Below are 18,269 nucleotides of genomic sequence, written 5' to 3'. Positions count from 1 at the left end.
ATTTTCAAAGGAATCTTTATACATTTGTTAGTTCTTGTAATTATTTAATTGAAATATACAATAATAATATTATTAAAATTAAGGAAATTCCCTTAATCTTCCTGTCCAATAAGCTCGAATAATATTGTACTAATTTCTAGTTTAAATGATTTGGACATTGAACCAGCCTGCATTGATATCAGGCTAACATAAAAATAGTAAGCTACGAGGAGCCCGTCGTAAATAAGGAAAAAACATTACTAATATTGTCGTTAGAATTGTTGTTGTGTCCTTAGAAACCAGTTTCATATAGTTATCACAGTAATTGTTGTTGACTAGAAACAAGACATTGTGTGATCGTTCGCCAATCAGGTGAATTCAGCAATGTCTTTAAAAATAGATTTAGATTTGTTGGTACATTAGTGTAGTAATAAATCGAAATCTAAAAATAAGATTAAGGGATTGTAAAGTTATACGAAAAGATGATGCACAGTGCGGGTGAGATGGGTATCTGGCATTTTCTTTTCAGTAACTTAATGATGTCAATTCCCTTAATCTTCCTGTCCAATAAGCTCGAATAAATATTGTAATAATGATATCAGGCTAACATAAAAATAGTATATTTAATTATCTTACATGAAATTAAAAAATTTTGATTGTTGATATAAAAAATTCGCTATAGGCTTAATTTTAATGAAATTTTCTTTGAGTATAAAATAAACTAAGAAATTTAAAATAAATCCATTCAGAATAAATAAAGTTAGATTAAATTGCATTAAAATAAACAAAATATAACAAATTAAATTAGATTAAATGAAATATTAAATTAAATTGAAATATATTAAACATTTTACATTATCATTAAATTAAATTAATTAAAAGTTTACTTTAAGAGTACGTATCTAAATCAAACTAAAAAATAAATAAATAAATGGCATGTAATTTTATTAATTTAATTTAATTAACTTTATTATAAACAAATAATAATTTAAAAAAATCTTTTCTTGGGTCAGGTATTTTAATGTGAATAAACATTACTTTACCTTACCTTAAAGGCCCAAAATGCAAAGAAGATTTAAAAAATATTTAAAAAGGTCGAATATAAAATAATATTTAATTTATGTTATTGTAGAATATTTGGATTTATTTTAATTGCATTCACCTACATTTAAATCAATTTATTTTCTTATGTATTTAATTTAAATTTATTTATTTAATAAAGCTCTTAATTTTCATCTTCATTTTGAAGATATTAAACTGAATAAAAAGAAACAAATACACTGTCTTAAATTACATTAATACAAATACCATAAAGTAATTTAAATAAGTTAAATTTAATGTAATATTATTTTATTTTTTGGGTAACTTATACTTTTTAATTTTAATTTAGTTTTGTTTTTAATTTTTAATGTAGTTTATTTATTTTATTAAATGTGTATTTAAATATGTTTGGTAATTGCTTTTTAACTTAATTGAAAAATAAAATTAATGAAATTAAAAAATATTAAAATATTCATAAATTATAATTAATTTAAATTTAAGTTATTAAATTATTTTACCTTACATTAATGAGTACTATGGTCCGTTTTTCCACCAAAACACTAAACTAAAATTTGCAAAAATGTATATGAGGACGATTATATTTTTATCATTTCTGGTCAAATTATGGATGGGAAAAGATCCAAGTCATTAATTGCGAAATATATAATATTTCAAAATTAATCGATTAAAAAAGTAACCGAGAAAACGAGCTGGTTTTCAACTTGAAAACTAAACATAGTATTTACCTTAAGAAGTAATTTCGTATATTGCAGCTAACAAGTTCACCACGTCATTACACAGCGCAAAAAGGACATCTCAACAAGTGGAGTACTATTTAGTTCAATTTTTGCACGAGGTAGTTCATTATTTTCATAAAAGAGTTTAATTATTTTTCTTTGTATCACTCAAATTATCGAGGTCTTCTGTTTTATCCCTTTTGCTCATGTATTGATTTAAGTCCCTTCTTTTGGTAAAGACAACACCAATTTTCTAATTTAATTTCTGTTACGCCTAAATAAGCATTTTGCTTCAATTTTTTTGTTGAAAACATATCTTAAATTAAATGTCGAATCCATACAAGGCCAACAGAAGAAACCCCAAACAAAACATTCACTATCCCTCATATCCTTGCCTAGGGTGGGTGGGGGCAAGAAGGATTCATTGAAGCATTCAATTCAATTGAATTGAATTCTTACATATGACATTGTTGGCAAGAATGTAATAGAAGTAAAGTAATTTTCAAAATGACAACAATGTCATTTTTGGGCTTTGGCTATTTGTGCTTGGTTTTTTGCCATTCTTTTCTTACATCCAGCCAAAAATACCGAATCGACCAGCTACTGAAACAACCAAAAATGAAAGCTTGAAGTAAAATTTGATGAGGGGGGTACCCTTTTGTGAAAGAAAAATATTTTCACACTGCCTTTCATGTGATTGTTTTGGATTCTTTGGAGAAACAAAAAAAAACTGTTTGGTCTGGCTTTCCAGTTCCGTTAGTTGTCATCATCATAGATATACAAACATTTTTGTTTCCATTTGATTTTGTTTTGGTGTGTGTGGGAGCTGTGAGAACCCCATTTAAATTTCTCTGTTGTTTTTGGCATGTTCTAGAGTACTAGACCAGAGATGGAGAAATTAAGATTTTGCAACTACTGATTTATGAAAATTTATATATTTTCTAATTCTACAAATTATTCACATAATTCTATTTTATAAAATTAGCCAACATTGAAAAAATATTAAATTTAAAGACTATTTTTTAAAGATTATTTCGACAGGATATGTAACATAAATGAACTCGTTAATGCACAGTTTTCCTTCGAAATTAAATGACAATGAGAATAGATATTTCAAAATGTGAAATAAATAAAATTGTGTCATAATAATTGATTTGTTATGTATTAAAACAATTAAAAATAAAGTGAATTATTATTTATTAAATTAAAAAATTATTTATTATTTAATAAAATTAAGCCACAAGAAGGCAATATTTAACCAACACAAAACATAATTCTTCCTTCGAAACGGAATTTTAGGCCAACTAAGTTATTTTTTATTGGCAACGCGAATAAATCTTGTTTATGGTTCCCAATAAAACGTTTGCTCTCAACGAACTTAAGAAACAACTGACAAAAGAAAACTTCAAAATGTTCTTTCCCTCAAAAGAAATTAATTTTCTTTTGCGCACAATTACAGCCTTTCAGTTTATGCGACTTTATTTATATTGAACTTTTTAAAAATTCAGATTCCCATCTCTGGTTTTTGTTTGCCATTCATTTTATTTGTTGTCTACAACTTTCCACATACAGCACTCTCACACACATGTTATCGCTTGGCAATGTCCTGGATTGGCTGCTTCAGAGTTACAATATTTTTCAATTAGAAATTATTCTATTGTAAGTAATTCGATTATGTTCACTCGTTTGAAAATTTTTCTTGTAGCCACTCTTTTTTTGTCGCATTTGTTTTCTTTGTTTTGCCTTTGTCCGTCTGTCTGTCTGTCTATAGGAGTTTTAAGTGATAACGATGTGCCATTCTTAGTTATATTCAGATTTGTGTAAAGTATTTGAAATCCATTTTAATAAAATATGTGGCAAATGCTTTCAGGATATTTAAGAAAACGAACAAAGAAATTATGTTAATTTTAAATTGAAATTAAAAATTTGAGTTACTGAAGAAAAACAGCCATATGGGTTAAAAATGGAAGCTTCAATATGGAAAAGAAATTTTATGTATTTAAACATATCAACAATAAATAAAAATAATTATTTTATTATTTTATTTTATTAGTTTGGTTTAATTATTTCATAGAATTATAGTAAGTTTAATAAAATTCATTGTTTTGGTTTTTCTGTATTTTATTTACTAAATGCATTTACCGTTTATGATGCTCCCCAGCAAAAAAAAATTGGTTCTTCTAAAGTTCTTCTAAAAGAAACAACTTTAAAAGCACTTCCAAAAATGTTCTCCCAAAGATTTTCTTTAGTTTAACTACAGAGGAAGTTCTTTTAATGTAATTTCTTATAACTCACTTAATTGGTAATTTTTAATTTTTTTTTTGTTTCAAATAAGTTAAAAACTGAGTAAGAATTAATAAAATGGTACAAATCATTTAAATTTTGTCAAAAAAATGCTAAATCCATTCTGAAAAAATTGCGATTTTTTGTAAATTTTTGAAGTCAAACGTTTCAGACATGCGTTAGAATACATTAAAAATTATAGAAAATAATAAAAATTATTTATTTGACAAAATATCACAGAATTTTTAAAATTACCCATTAAAAGTATGAAAAAAAAACTAAGTTATAAAAATTTAATCAAAAGAACTTCCTGGGTAGTTAAAATAAAGAACATCATTGCGAGTACATCTTCTGGAAGAACTTTTAAAGTTGTGCCTTTGGAAGAACTTCCAATTTTTTTGCTGGGTTTGTAGTACGAAGTACACACAAAAAAAATAATTTTTTCTGGAACGAAAATCAAGGAAAATCGAATTTAGGACAAGAAATACAACGATTGTCTCTAAGTTTTTAATTGATTTTAAAGAAAAAATATTTAGAGTGAAAAGAAAGCTTCGCGTACCTAAAATTTTGTTCCTTAGAAACGAAACTCTTCTTCAGGTGTACAATTAATATACTAATGTATAATGGTTCATTTATTACCCTGTCATTATTTATTGTTTAAGTTTTGTTTAGAAAATTATGAAACTTAATTTAGTTTATGTAATTTTGTTTACTTTTTTAATCTAATTTAAATTAATCTAATTAATTATATTTAACCCAATTAATTTAATTTAGTTTTATTTTAGTGAAACTTCATTTGTTTTTAGCAAATTGTATTTTGTTTATCTTTTAAATTAATTTATTTATTTTAATTTGACTTAATCAGTAATAAAATTAAATTAGGTTTAAGTTTCTTTTAGTTTAACAAAATATAATTTATTTCTATAGAATTTAATTTAATATAAATTATTTAAAGCAAATCAAAAATTACGTATTTTCTATTTATTTAAATTTACTTTAGAAAAATTAAATTAAATTTAATGCAATTTAATTTCATGATAACCAATTAGTTTTTTTCTTGATGGTACCTATTGGCAGTAATAAGAATTATACTAAAGGGTGATTTGTTAAGAGCTTGATAACTTTTTTTTTTTAAAAAACGCATAAAATTTGCAAAATCTCATCGGTTCTTTATTTGAAACGTTAGATTGGTCCATGACATTTACTTTTTGAAGATAATTTCATTTAAATGTTGACCGCGGCTGCGTCTTAGGTGGTCCATTCGGAAAGTCCAATTTTGGGCAACTTTTTCGAGCATTTCGGCCGGAATAGCCCGAATTTCTTCGGAAATGTTGTCTTCCAAAGCTGGAATAGTTGCTGGCTTATTTCTGTAGACTTTAGACTTGACGTAGCCCCACAAAAATAGTCTAAAGGCGTCAAATCGCATGATCTTGGTGGCCAACTTACCGGTCCATTTCTTGAGATGAATTGTTCTCCGAAGTTTTCCCTCAAAATGGCCATAGAATCGCGAGCTGTGTGGCATGTAGCGCCATCTTGTTGAAACCACATGTCAACCAAGTTCAGTTCTTCCATTTTTGGCAACAAAAAGTTTGTTAGCATCGAACGATAGCGATCGCCATTCACCGTAACGTTGCGTCCAACAGCATCTTTGAAAAAATACGGTCCAATGATTCCACCAGCGTACAAACCACACCAAACAGTGCATTTTTCGGGATGCATGGGCAGTTCTTGAACGGCTTCTGGTTGCTCTTCACTCCAAATGCGGCAATTTTGCTTATTTACGTAGCCATTCAACCAGAAATGAGCCTCATCGCTGAACAAAATTTGTCGATAAAAAAGCGGATTTTCTGCCAACTTTTCTAGGGCCCATTCACTGAAAATTCGACGTTGTGGCTCGTTAGTAAGTCTATTCATGATGAAATGTCAAAGCATACTGAGCATCTTTCTCTTTGACACCATGTCTGAAATCCCACGTGATCTGTCAAATACTAATGCATGAAAATCCTAACCTCAAAAGAATCACCCTTTAGTTGTGAACCAAAAATTTGCATCATATAAAATACTTTCAGATATTCTGGTTGAAGGGCCTTAAAAATAGCTTCGCATACTTCAGGAATAATTGTTGAAATCGTATTATGGGGAATACGAAATATGTATTGAAGTGATCTGAAATTCTCGCCAGTTGGTAAATATCGGAGGGTAACAGCTAAACGATCAGAAGGTGGAATAGGCTCTCTTAGATGAGTGGATTTTTTTGTTATATACGGAGCAACTAACCGAAGCTGTGGGTGGTTTGGTTATTAGCAATGTTTTTCATCAGCAATATTTACTTGGTACTACTCACCAAATAATCGAAATCCGATGCATTCATGCGCAAAAAGTTTTTGTATAGAGAAGGTGTTTCTGACCGTAGTTCTTTCAATAATTTTGCGCAACATCCTTCTTCCTTACGTCTTTTTACCCACTCTCTAACCCATTGCCTTTTCAATCGCTTCTTATTATCGGATTCCATAAGGGACGTTGTTGCAGCTCCAATGCACAAAATTAATAAACACTCTTCCTCCTGCATCATCACTCAAAATTTCTAATCAAATAAAATTGTCCCATTTGACACTTTGATCAAACATTTATTTAAACAAAATATTTTATGTAGTGTGACCAGTGAGAAAACATGTTTTCCCAAATATTTATTTGAAAGTGTTTGATACGTATTTGAGCAAATAAAAAATGTCAAATATTTTATCCTAGTGTGACCACAAATGCAACTCTGTATGAATTTTCAATTGTTTCCTGCAAATTCGGGAAAACAGTTTTTAGTCAAATATATGACTAGTCTGACCTAGCTTTAGTACTTTTTCCAAACCTGCAGGTAGCGGTTTGTTTGCACATCAATTCAATATAACCACACCATATGAATTACTGTGGATGCATTACAAACAACATAAAACTTGTCATTAGTGTTAACCAGAAAAATCAATAAATAAATAAAAAATGCAGGGAAATGTACATGTTTTTATGAGGCGTATACCTGTAGTGCCATGGAGATACACCAAGGACATGTAGCAAGCCTTCAATAACAGGAGCCTAAATAAATACAGTCCACTAGGAAGTCATCTCTGTGTTAAGCACTTTTTCTTTGTTTTATTATTATTCAAATTGTTACCACAACTTATTTCAAATTAATTTATATCTTCTAAATTTTATCTAATTCATTTAATGTTTTTGTTAATTTCATTTAATTTAATTTTGTCGGCGGAATTAGCCCAATTTTTTAAATCCGATTTAAATTCAATTACTTTATTTTAGTTTATGTTTTACACTTTAATTAAATTTGATTTCATTTTATGCTATCTATATTAATTGTTTTGAATCCAAGTATGTTTCAATAAATTTGTTTTAAGTAACATAAGTAAATTTAACATATTTTAAGTAATTTTATTTAGTGTATTTAATTATGATTTAATGTAGTTCATTTAATATTATCATTTTCATTTAGCAGTATAAATTCAGTTCACTTAATATACTTAATTTAAATGAAGTCGATTTCATTTAAATAAATAAACTTAATTAAATACCAAATAATTTTTGAAAAAGGAATTCGATTTTATTTAATTTTAGTATATTAATTTAGTTTTACATTGTCTTAATTGAAGGGTAAAACATCTTACCAATCTATCAATCAATTTTGGTATAGTTTCCGAACCAAAGATGCGGATCATTACACATACGATGTATTCAAGCCGCAATTCACTTTTAAATTTTGTACTTGAACATTAAATAGTATCAAATTCCTGTAAATCCGTGTTAATCACAACTTAAATTTCTAAATTCCGACGCGCAAATATACTGACAGACCTCTTAAAATTGGTCCCCACGGCTATGGGAACAATTTATCAACTGTTAATTTTGACACGTTTTGTTAAATAAATTTGTTTAATACCTATTGTTAGCGTTCAATTAATAAGCAAAATTTTGCTTATTTTGAAAAAATAACCTTATTTTTTTCAGAAGTTTGCAAAACATGTAAAATTTTCACATATACTCCTTATTGGTTATCTTGGTGGAACATTGATTCAATTTTTGGCAAAATTGTATTTTTTTTTAATTGAAAGCTAACAACAACTGTAAAACAAAATCAAACACAGAAATGAAATTCAGAGATATAATCTTTAAATGGCACTTTAAAGACTTGTGTTGAAGTAAAAAAAAAACTTCAATAAATAACGCAATTTCTAAAGTTTGCAGAATTTTATTTCTGTGGATGATAGTTAACAACAAACATAAACGAAAGCCGAAAGCCGAAAGCTCAAACCTCGGTAAAAACCGAAACTCATACCTCGTAAAATTAAAACGCAATACACCTAGACCTTGGTTTGCGTCGTTTCGTTTTGCGTTGTTTCGAAGTTGCGTCGCTGTTGAATTAGTACTAGTTTTCACTTTGCGTCGTTAGATTTTCAAAGTTGCGTTATTATCTATCTCCAATCTTTGCATAGTTTGCCATAGAAACTTATAATTCACTTTGCGTCGTTTCAGTTTGCGTCGCGTTTTTTTGGAACGCATCTGCGACGCAAAGCGAGGTCTAGGCGTACATGATAAAATATCGTTTATCCAAAATTCCTTCGTTGTTATAAATGAGGAGATTTTAACCAAAAATATACTCCAAAAGTAAAAATATTTTAAAAATATTTCGAATCAAAAAAAAAGCCGAAATTTATTTTTTTGTTCAATAATATACTCTATAATCAACGCAAAAAAAAGTATGAGAGCAAAATTGGGAGATATAATTGTGAGTAATTTGTAAATTATCCTTTTTGGGTAGAAAAATCCCAAAACGTTAAATAAAAAATTGCCAAATTTTTAATTTATTCAATTTTTATTATTATTTGGTTTTAGGTCAAAAACAACCACTAGTAGATATATAAAGTAAATGGCTAAAATCAGGCCATTTGTAATTTTAACCCATTTTTGACAAAAAAAAGCTAAAACATAAAATATTTTTTAGAAATATTTCTAGTCAATTATAGCAACATTTTATTTTTGTATTCGACGCTCGATATCATAGACTATTAAAACACCCAGAGAAGGAATATGATCACCTCAAACATGTTTTAAGAGCAAAATGTTATTTTTGGGTGGTGAGCATGTAACATGGTTTTCGCACCCATGTTATTTTCTCTGAAATCATATATCTGATTTCGGCAAGCAGGTTATATTTGCCGAGAGAATAACATTTTAGTGACAAACATGTTTACATGGTCACCATACAAAAATAACATTTTGCTCTTGAAATATGTTTGAGGTGATCATATTCCTTCTCTGCGTGAAACAGAAATTAGAATTAAATTCGGAGTACATATATTTTGCCGCTGGAGTATCGACTTTCGGTCTAAGCAAACCTCGCATTCGTATTTTAAGGATGTAAATCTTCCCACGACCCTTTTTATACCCTCCATCATAGGATGGGGGTATATTAACTTTGTCATTCCGTTTGTAACACATCGAAATATTGCTCTAAGACCCCATAAAGTATATATATTCTGGGTCGTGGTCAAATTCTGAGTCGATCTAAGCATGTCCGTCCGTCCGTCCGTCCGTCTGTTGAAATCACGCTAACTTCCGAACGAAACAAGCTATCGACTTGAAACTTGGCACAAGTAGTTGCTATCGATGTAGGTCGGATGGTATTGAAAATGGGCCATATCGGTCCACTTTTACGTATAGCCCCCATATAAAGGGACCCTCAGATTTGGCTTGTGGAGCCTCTAACAGAAGCATATTTCATCCGATCCGGCTGAAATTTGGTACATGGTGTTGGTATATGGTCTCTAACAACCATGCAAAAATTGGTCCATATCGGTCCATAATTATATATAGCCCCCATATAAACCGATCCCCAGATTTGGCTTGTGGAGCCTCTAAGAGAAGCATATTTAATCCGATCCGGCTGAAATTTGGTACATGGTGTTAGTATATGGTCTCTAACAATCATGCAAAAATTGGTCGACATCGGTCCATAATTATATATAGCCCCCATATAAACCGATCCCCAGATTTGGCTTGCGGAGCCTCAAAGAGAAGCAAATTTCATCCGATCCGGCTGAAATTTGGTACATGATGTTGGTATATGGTCTCTAACAACCATGCAAAAATTGGTCCACATCGGTCCATAATTATATATAGCCCCCATATAAACCGATCCCCAGATTTGGTTTGTGGAGCATCTAAGAGAAGCATATTTCATCCGATCTGGCTGAAATTTGGTACATGGTGTTGGTATAGGGTCTCTAACAACCATGCAAAAATTGGTCCATATCGGTCCATAATTATATATAGCCCCCATATAAACCGATCCCCAGATTTGGCTTGTGGAGCCTCTAAGAGAAGCATATTTCATCCGAATCGGCTGAAATTTGGTACATTGTGTTGGTATATGGTCTCTAGCAACCGTGCAAAAATTGGTCCACATCGGTCCATAATTATATATAGCGCACATATAAACCCATCCCCAGATTTGGGTTGCGGAGCCTCTAAGAGAAGCAACTTTCATCCGATCCGGCTGGAATTTGGTACATGGTATTGGTATATGGTCTCTAGCAACCGTGCAAAAATTGGTCCATATCGGTCCATAATTATATATAGCCCCCATATAAAACGTTCTCCAGATTTGACCTCCGGAGCCTCTTGGAGGAGCAAAATTCATCCGATCCGGTTCAAATTAGGAACGTGGTGTTAGTATATGGTCGCTAACAACCATACCAAAATTGGTCCAATCACACAAAAATTGGTCCATATCGGTTCATAATCATGGTTGCCACTAGAGCCAAAAATAATCTACCAAAATTTTATTTCTATAGAAAATTTTGTCAAAATTTTATTTCTAGAGAAAATTTTGTTAAAATTTTATTCGGTTCATAATAAAATTTTCATCATTGTCAAAATTTTATTTCTATAGAAAATTTTGTTCAAATTTTATTCGGTTCATAATCATGGTCGCCACTCGAGCCAAAAATAATCTACCAAGATTTTATTTCTATAGAAAATTTTGTCAAAAGTTTATTTCTATAGAAAATTTTGGTAAAATTTTATTTCTGCAGACATTTTTGTCAAAATTTTCTTTCTATAGAAAATTTTGTGAAAATGTTTATTTCTATAGAAAATTTTGTAAAAATTTTATTTCTATAGAAAATTTTGTTAAAATTTTATTTCTGTAGAAAATTTTGTCAAAATTTTATGTCTACTTTGTCAAACTGAATTATATACGTATTGGATCGATCTCTTTTGATTTAATATATACCACGTATGTACTTACATACAATTTAGAAGATGGTGTTAGGAGGTTTTAAGATACCTTGCCATCGGCAAGTGTTACCTCAACTTAAGTAATTCGATTGTGGGTGGCAGTGTTTAGAAGAAGTTTCTACGCAATCCATGATGGAGGGTACATAAGCTTCGGCCTGGCCGAACTTACGGCCGTATATACTTGTTTTTCTATGTAATTTAACTTTGTTTAGCGTATTTTATTTAAATTATGTTTATTTGATATAGTTTAATTTAATTTTAGTTATCATTAAATTTAAAAAAAAAAACAGTTTTTAGTCAACACAAAGCCGATAAAAAAAGCTCATGTAAATAATGATGATAATTCAATGATGAACATCATCTCAAAGTCTCAAATTCAACGTTCCTCAATTTTTATTGTAGTCATAAATGTTGTCGATGTTGCTTGGCAAATTTTCTAATAGAAAAACATAAAATTTGGAAAAAAATTAAAAAGTAATGAAAGATTTTTAAATTTACCTGCTACATTTTTAAATTTCACATATTCTAGTTATAGGTGTTTCTTCAAAAAACTTCAGTTTTAGAACCTAAACTTGTAATCGTTTTTCAATGTAATATAAATATTTTTATTAATAATACTTTTTTTCTTTTTTCAGGTGCGTTTTATATATATTTTAATATTATATTCACTCTTCATGGATATTGGTAAGAATTTCAAGTAGTTAAGTTTATACTACATCCAAAGTAAAAATACATCCCTTCCAAACGAAATTGTAGACAAACGAAAATGTTTTTTGTTGTAAAGGTGGGTATTAAGTTCGAGTTTAGACGCTAAAATCGTAATTTTTTCACGATTACTTTTCTTTAATACTCCATTTTAAGGAACACAAACTTTGTGAAAATTTGCTTTGGGATATTCCCCATCAAGTTATAATGAAATCTGCAACAAATATGTATAATTTAATGACTTTTTTTACTGATTTAGTTTTCACTTTAGTGAAAATTAGCGGCTAAACTCGAACTTAATACCCACCTTAAAGTATTTTCTTTAAGAACAAATAATCGAAAAATGAAGACAAGCATTACAACGATTATCCGCAATCGGCCGTATTTTTTTTAAGAAAATTATTTACCGTCAAAATAACTTTTCACTTATCTAAACTTTTCTCAGAAAAGAAAAGTATTCTTTCAGTGTATTAATTAATTTCTCTGATTCTTATATCGCACAGTTCTTTAATAAACAAAAACTAAAATTTTAAAATAACCCCAAAAAAACATGCAGCCGCTGTTGAATTAAATCCTCTACACCTTGTTCGCACTTCATAAAATTTAATTTCGACAAATATGTAAGCGGAGCTTACAAAACACCTTTGCAAGAATGCGGCACATAAGGCAGAGGCATATTCAGTGGATCATGAATAAGCCTTAATTAACGTGTTTTTCTTTTGTTATTTGGTTTTTTTTTTTTTGTTTCACCCTTTTTAGTTTTGGGATGTATTTGCGTTTTCGAACTAAAAAACAAGGTATGTCTAAAATTTCTAGCGGAACTAACTAATAATTCAAATGTTCGCTCTGTTTTCCGTTCTTTTGCTTTTGTAATGGGGTTCGTTTGCTCTTCAAATGTCTGTCTGTCCTGTATATTTGTCTGCAAACTACCATGGCATTTCTGTCTTTCTAGGCCTACCTTGTTGGCCAAAGATTCCAGTTGAATTGCCGTCAAGCGCAACCAATTTAAGACACAAGGCAAAATACAAAAGGAAAATCGGACATTTGAGGGGTTTCTTTCTTAGTTATTTTTGGGGGTTAGTAGCTCTTACAATGTTGTTAAAGAGTGTTAATCTTGAACTATGTAGACAAACGCATGCTAGTCCGCAGAGGAGGAAAACGATCCCCTCATAGTAACATATTGAGCTGATGCAGACTGTTTTTTATTGTGTAGCAAAATCATTTTATATTGGCACTGAAAACTTTTACTACTTTATTAAATAAATATGAAATATTATTATCATGTTGCAATAACTAAAATATTTTATGTAGTTAAAATTTTCTAATATCAAATTTTCTAAATTCAGGATGTATATATACATTTTTCTTGAATATTCCCATAATCGAATTATAGCCTTCCTTATACCAATATAATATAATTGAAAATTGGCCATTTTCTGGCAAGATTTCCATACACAAATTTTGTTTCAATATAGAGGCGATTAATTTTCCAAAATGTTGGCGCTTATTTCAAAAACAAATCGAATTCCATAAATTCATAAACAAAATTTCCAACGCCTACCAGAAAAGCAAATGGTGGCGGTGTTCGCTTTAATTTTAGCATAGTCTCTGCTATTTTTTCGTATTCTACAAAAATTTTCAAATAATTTTTGTTAGTTCTTTTGAAATTTCTATTATGAGTGAAAAGGCATCTAAAAAATCCATCAGTCAGTGTCTGTGCAAAGAACCAACAAATGATAAGACATCCCCCCAGATTTTCTTGCAACGGTCTTTGATTTAACTTCCTCATGGTCTCTGGTGGATTCTTGGGTCTATTTTTTTGGGGTGATGGTGATGGTTTGCTGATCACTCAAATGTTGATGCTGCTGATGATGACGACAACGACAATCAGGGCATCTTGTTATATTATGTGCCTGCTGTTAGGTTCGGTTCCTATGATATGAAAAGCAAAAGTGTCATGTGTACGATATGCTATGGATGTGTGTGTGAAATGTCAAAGTCATGTCAGATGCAAAAAAAAAAATAATATCAAAAGACAAGTCATAGCAACTGTCCTTGGTTGCTTCCCATACACCCACAGTATTGGGTTTTGTGTTGGTAGGCATTGTTCTTCTAGGGCAGGAACTAAAAAGAGCGGAACATTCCACCACAACCAGCAAACAAACAAAAAATTCAATCTAAAAGCTCTCCAAACGACAACAACGGAACAAAATGGAAATATCACAAACAAGAGATATTGTTACATTCCTTGCCTGGCTATCATATCTCTGGTCGGTTGGATTTTTAATTCAATTCAATATTCAAACATGAATGAAAGGAAGTCAACAGGCGATGGCGGTTGCCAGGCTTCAGCAAAACCATTTGCAATGTCATCGGCAGGCAATAGGAAATACAAGAGAAAAAATCGTCTTTTTTTTAGTACAATGCAAAAGTAAGTTAAGAGCAAACTACGATATGGATAGGGATATATCTGAAGATGAGAAAGAAAATTTTCCACCAAATATATATAATGTGATCATGAAAAATAAGCTTTATATTTGTCACATATTCTTGACCAAAATGTGATATAATCCCTCCAAACACGTTTCAAGAGTATAATCTTATTTTAGAATACACAGAAAAAATTTCCGTAGTTAAACTAACGCTAAATTTAACTTATTTTTATTGGAAAAAAAATATTTGCTAGTAGCTAAATTTTATTAATTTTTTCGAAATTTTCTACAGCTTAATGAAATCTTACTTTTTTTAAGTATGTCTCAAAAATTTTATGAACTAAACGTGGGTATAAAGTTCAATGATCGTACACATAAGTTCAATATCAACTAAAGCAAACAAAGATTTCCGTACGATTCCCAAAAATAGTAAGAATGAACTACTGTATGGTTAAAATGGTGATGATTTGGCGCCAATGATTTTCTTCTTTACTTTTAGTTCATTTTTTCTTCTATGAGAGGATGTAATTTCGTGAACTGCTGCAGTTAAAAAGTACAACAGGGCATTAAATTTTCCTGGTTTTAACAACGCTTTGTGGAAATCTCAATATGTGGAGTAAAATTTAGTTCAATTTTCGTGCGAGGTAGTTCATTCTTCCTATAAAACAGTCCACATTTTTTTTCGGTGTAGGGAACATTTAACATGTTTGTCGCCACCGTATTATTTTCTCGAAAATTATGTATCGGATTTCTGCAGGCATGTTTATGTTTGACGAGAAAATAACATTTTTGTGACAAAAATATCAAATGTTCCCCGTTCAAACATAACATTATGCCTTTAGAAAATGTTTGAGGTGATCATATTCCTTCAATGCGTGTGCTATAGAATGTCATACGGTAGACAGGTATTTTGGAATGCGATAAAGTAGTACGATTACTGTAAACAAGTTTAATATTAGGACAAACATAAGAATGTGTATTTTTCCGGCAAAATTCATATAGCTACACGCAAAAAAAAAAAACGTAAATTCTCTATTTCACTAAAGTCAATTTAACTTTATTTTGGTTCGTAGAATTTTTATGTTTGGAGCAAGTTTCCTTTACTCTAATAATTTTCTCCGTACCTTAGTTAAATGAACTAAGAAACGGGAAAAACTTATATAAAGATTTACTAAATTCGTTCTTATCACAAAATGTTTATTATTTGCTTAAATGTGTAAATTTTACTACAAATGTTCCCATCTTGAACGTATGGCATTAAGGTTAAAGGTTAAGGTTAAAGTGGCAGCGCGATTAAGATTCAGGCTCACTTAGACTATTCAGTCCATTGTGATGGCATTAAAGACATTCTTGCAATTTTTAACTCCAATTTTTTCTCTCTTCAAACTAAAAAATTTTCTATCACAAAAAAAATTATTATGTCTACAAATTTTTTTTTATTTGTCGAAAAACATGTACTTATTTTTGTGATATCGGCGTGATGTCAGCGTTTCTAATACTGTTTAGTCAAAATTTTCTAAAAATAAAAAAAAATAAATTTAAATTTTCTATTTTAACTAAATTAACCAAAAGTTTTCTTCCTGGTATTCTTCGATGGTAAAATTTTTTCAAACTTTTTCGACAAATGCTAAATTCATTCTAGAAATATTGAGAATTTTTGAAAATATTTTAGTTCAAATGTTTCAGACAAGCGTTAGAAGGCATTAAAAATCATTAAAATTGTGGTCATCCATCCTATGATAAGCCCATGTTAAATTGATCGGCTCTGCGCCAATTTTGCACAACTACCGGATCAAAAAAGAACAATTTCCCTACTTTTTGGCAACGCTTATTTGCTGGGTAGTTCCTATATGAAAAATTCATATTCACGATGAACATTTAAATGAAGAAGGAAATTTTCAAGGGGATAATGTTAATAATTACAGCAAAAATATTTCATTACCTCTCTAAATAAGCCGCTTCATCTAATAACATTTCCTATGACATTATTAGGAAACGCTTTAGATTTTCGGAGATTTTTTAAGCAATTCCGGAGTTTCCTCAAATTTGACAAATAAATATATAAAGGGTGATTTGTTAAGAGCTTGACAACTTTTTTTAAAAAAAAAACGCATAAAATTTGCAAAATCTCATCGGTTCTTTATTTGAAACGTTAGATTGGTCCATGACATTTACTTTTTGAAGATAATTTCATTTAAATGTTGACCGCGGCTGCGTCTTAGGTGGTCCATTCGGAAAGTCCAATTTTGGGCAACTTTTTCGAGCATTTCGGCCGGAATAGCCCGAATTTCTTCGGAAATGTTGTCTTCCAAAGCTGGAATAGTTGCTGGCTTATTTCTGTAGACTTTAGACTTGACGTAGCCCCACAAAAAATAGTCTAAAGGCGTCAAATCGCATGATCTTGGTGGCCAACTTACCGGTCCATTTCTTGAGATGAATTGTTCTCCGAAGTTTTCCCTCAAAATGGCCATAGAATCGCGATCTGTGTGGCATGTAGCGCCATCTTGTTGAAACCACATGTCAACCAAGTTCAGTTCTTCGATTTTTGGCAACAAAAAGTTTGTTAGCATCGAACGATAGCGATCGCCATTCACCGTAACGTTGCGTCCAACAGCATCTTTGAAAAAATACGGTCCAATGATTCCACCAGCGTACAAACCACACCAAACAGTGCATTTTTCGGGATGCATGGGCAGTTCTTGAACGGCTTCTGGTTGCTCTTCACTCCAAATGCGGCAATTTTGCTTATTTACGTAGCCATTCAACCAGAAATGAGCCTCATCGCTGAACAAAATTTGTCGATAAAAAAGCGGATTTTCTGCCACTGATTTTGGTAATAAAATTCAATGATTTGCAAGCGTTGCTCGTTAGTAAGTCTATTCATGATGAAATGTCAAAGCATACTGAGCATCTTTCTCTTTGACACCATGTCTGAAATCCCACGTGATCTGTCAAATACTAATGCATGAAAATCCTAACCTCAAAAGAATCACCCTTTATTTTTAATATTTAATTTATTTTATTTATTTTGGAATGTCATTCACAGAAAAATCGAATGCCTCTTGGATTTTCGAATTCTTGTTTATCACCTATCCCTGAATGGCATCCCCAACAACAGTAGACCAATATCTTCTCTAGTTCAGAGGCTATTATTCGGGCCTATTCATTCGGTGTTGTGTTACTTTCTGACCCAATACCATGTTTTGAAGTTATTACTCGATGTTGCTAGTTGTTCCAGAGTATCTGTTACTCACTCAGGAATAAAAAAAAACGAAAACCCGATGCTGCGTGTATTCATAGTTTCGATTACATCGTGTGCGTTAGACACACAGTTTCAATTTGAATTTTTTTCCTAGCATTCTTTTTTTGTATTCATATCAGAGGGTTTTTTTGGTAATCCCATCTGAGTACAGAGAATGTTCAAAGTTTACAATTGCTTGTACTTCAACAGCATTAAGGGGAGAAAGAAGAGATGTTCTAAAGTTTTTTTTTTTTGATTTTTGTAGAGGCGGAAATCATGTCAAAATTGCATTCATTTGTTTCATGGTAAAACACTTTTTCTTCGTTCCCTCAATTTGGGCAGAAAGATAACATTTCAATTTGCACTTGATATTGGCAATTTTTTTTTAAATAGAGAAATAGAGGAGAAACAATTCATTATAAAACACTCAATTACTGACAAACTCCATTTTATTTTATTTTCTCTCCCTTATGCGGCATTTTTATTTCATACTTTTCGTATTTTCATAACAAGTTTACCTAAGCAATCAATCTTCATCAAAAAAAAAGAATC

At 30.5% G+C, this 18,269-nt stretch overlaps 2 protein-coding genes across 2 annotated transcripts in view; one reads left to right on the top strand and one right to left on the bottom strand.

Moving 5' to 3' along the window:
* Positions 1 to 18,269, top strand: part of Antp (homeotic protein antennapedia) — a 345,732-nt gene that overhangs the window by 201,969 nt on the left and 125,494 nt on the right. The gene's annotated exons all lie outside the window — the stretch shown is intronic.
* Positions 296 to 6,628, bottom strand: LOC142231160 (uncharacterized). Its single transcript, XM_075301778.1, has 3 exons — positions 6,385 to 6,628; positions 6,104 to 6,322; positions 296 to 421 (listed from the first exon to the last, which is right to left on the bottom strand). Exons 1-3 carry the CDS (start codon positions 6,610 to 6,612, stop codon positions 296 to 298), a joined length of 573 nt encoding a protein of 190 aa, XP_075157893.1. The 5' UTR covers positions 6,613 to 6,628.

The sequence above is a fragment of the Haematobia irritans genome, chromosome 1 (assembly GCF_050003625.1).
Source record: "Haematobia irritans isolate KBUSLIRL chromosome 1, ASM5000362v1, whole genome shotgun sequence".
Taxonomy (NCBI): domain Eukaryota; kingdom Metazoa; phylum Arthropoda; class Insecta; order Diptera; family Muscidae; genus Haematobia; species Haematobia irritans.
Note: the sequence above shows the minus strand (reverse complement) of the source record. Positions and strands in the feature narration are given on the sequence as shown.

Bases quoted from the DNA above. Each gene is read 5' to 3' on its own strand.
- LOC142231160 (XM_075301778.1), bottom strand. From the start codon at position 6,612: ATGATGCAGGAGGAAGAGTGTTTATTAATTTTGTGCATTGGAGCTGCA. The intron at 6,323-6,384 runs GTGAGTAGTACC...AACCACCCACAG, and splicing joins CATCGGATTTCGATTATTTG to CTTCGGTTAGTTGCTCCGTA. The intron at 422-6,103 runs GTATTTTATATG...TCTTATTTTTAG, and splicing joins TTCAACCAGAATATCTGAAA to ATTTCGATTTATTACTACAC.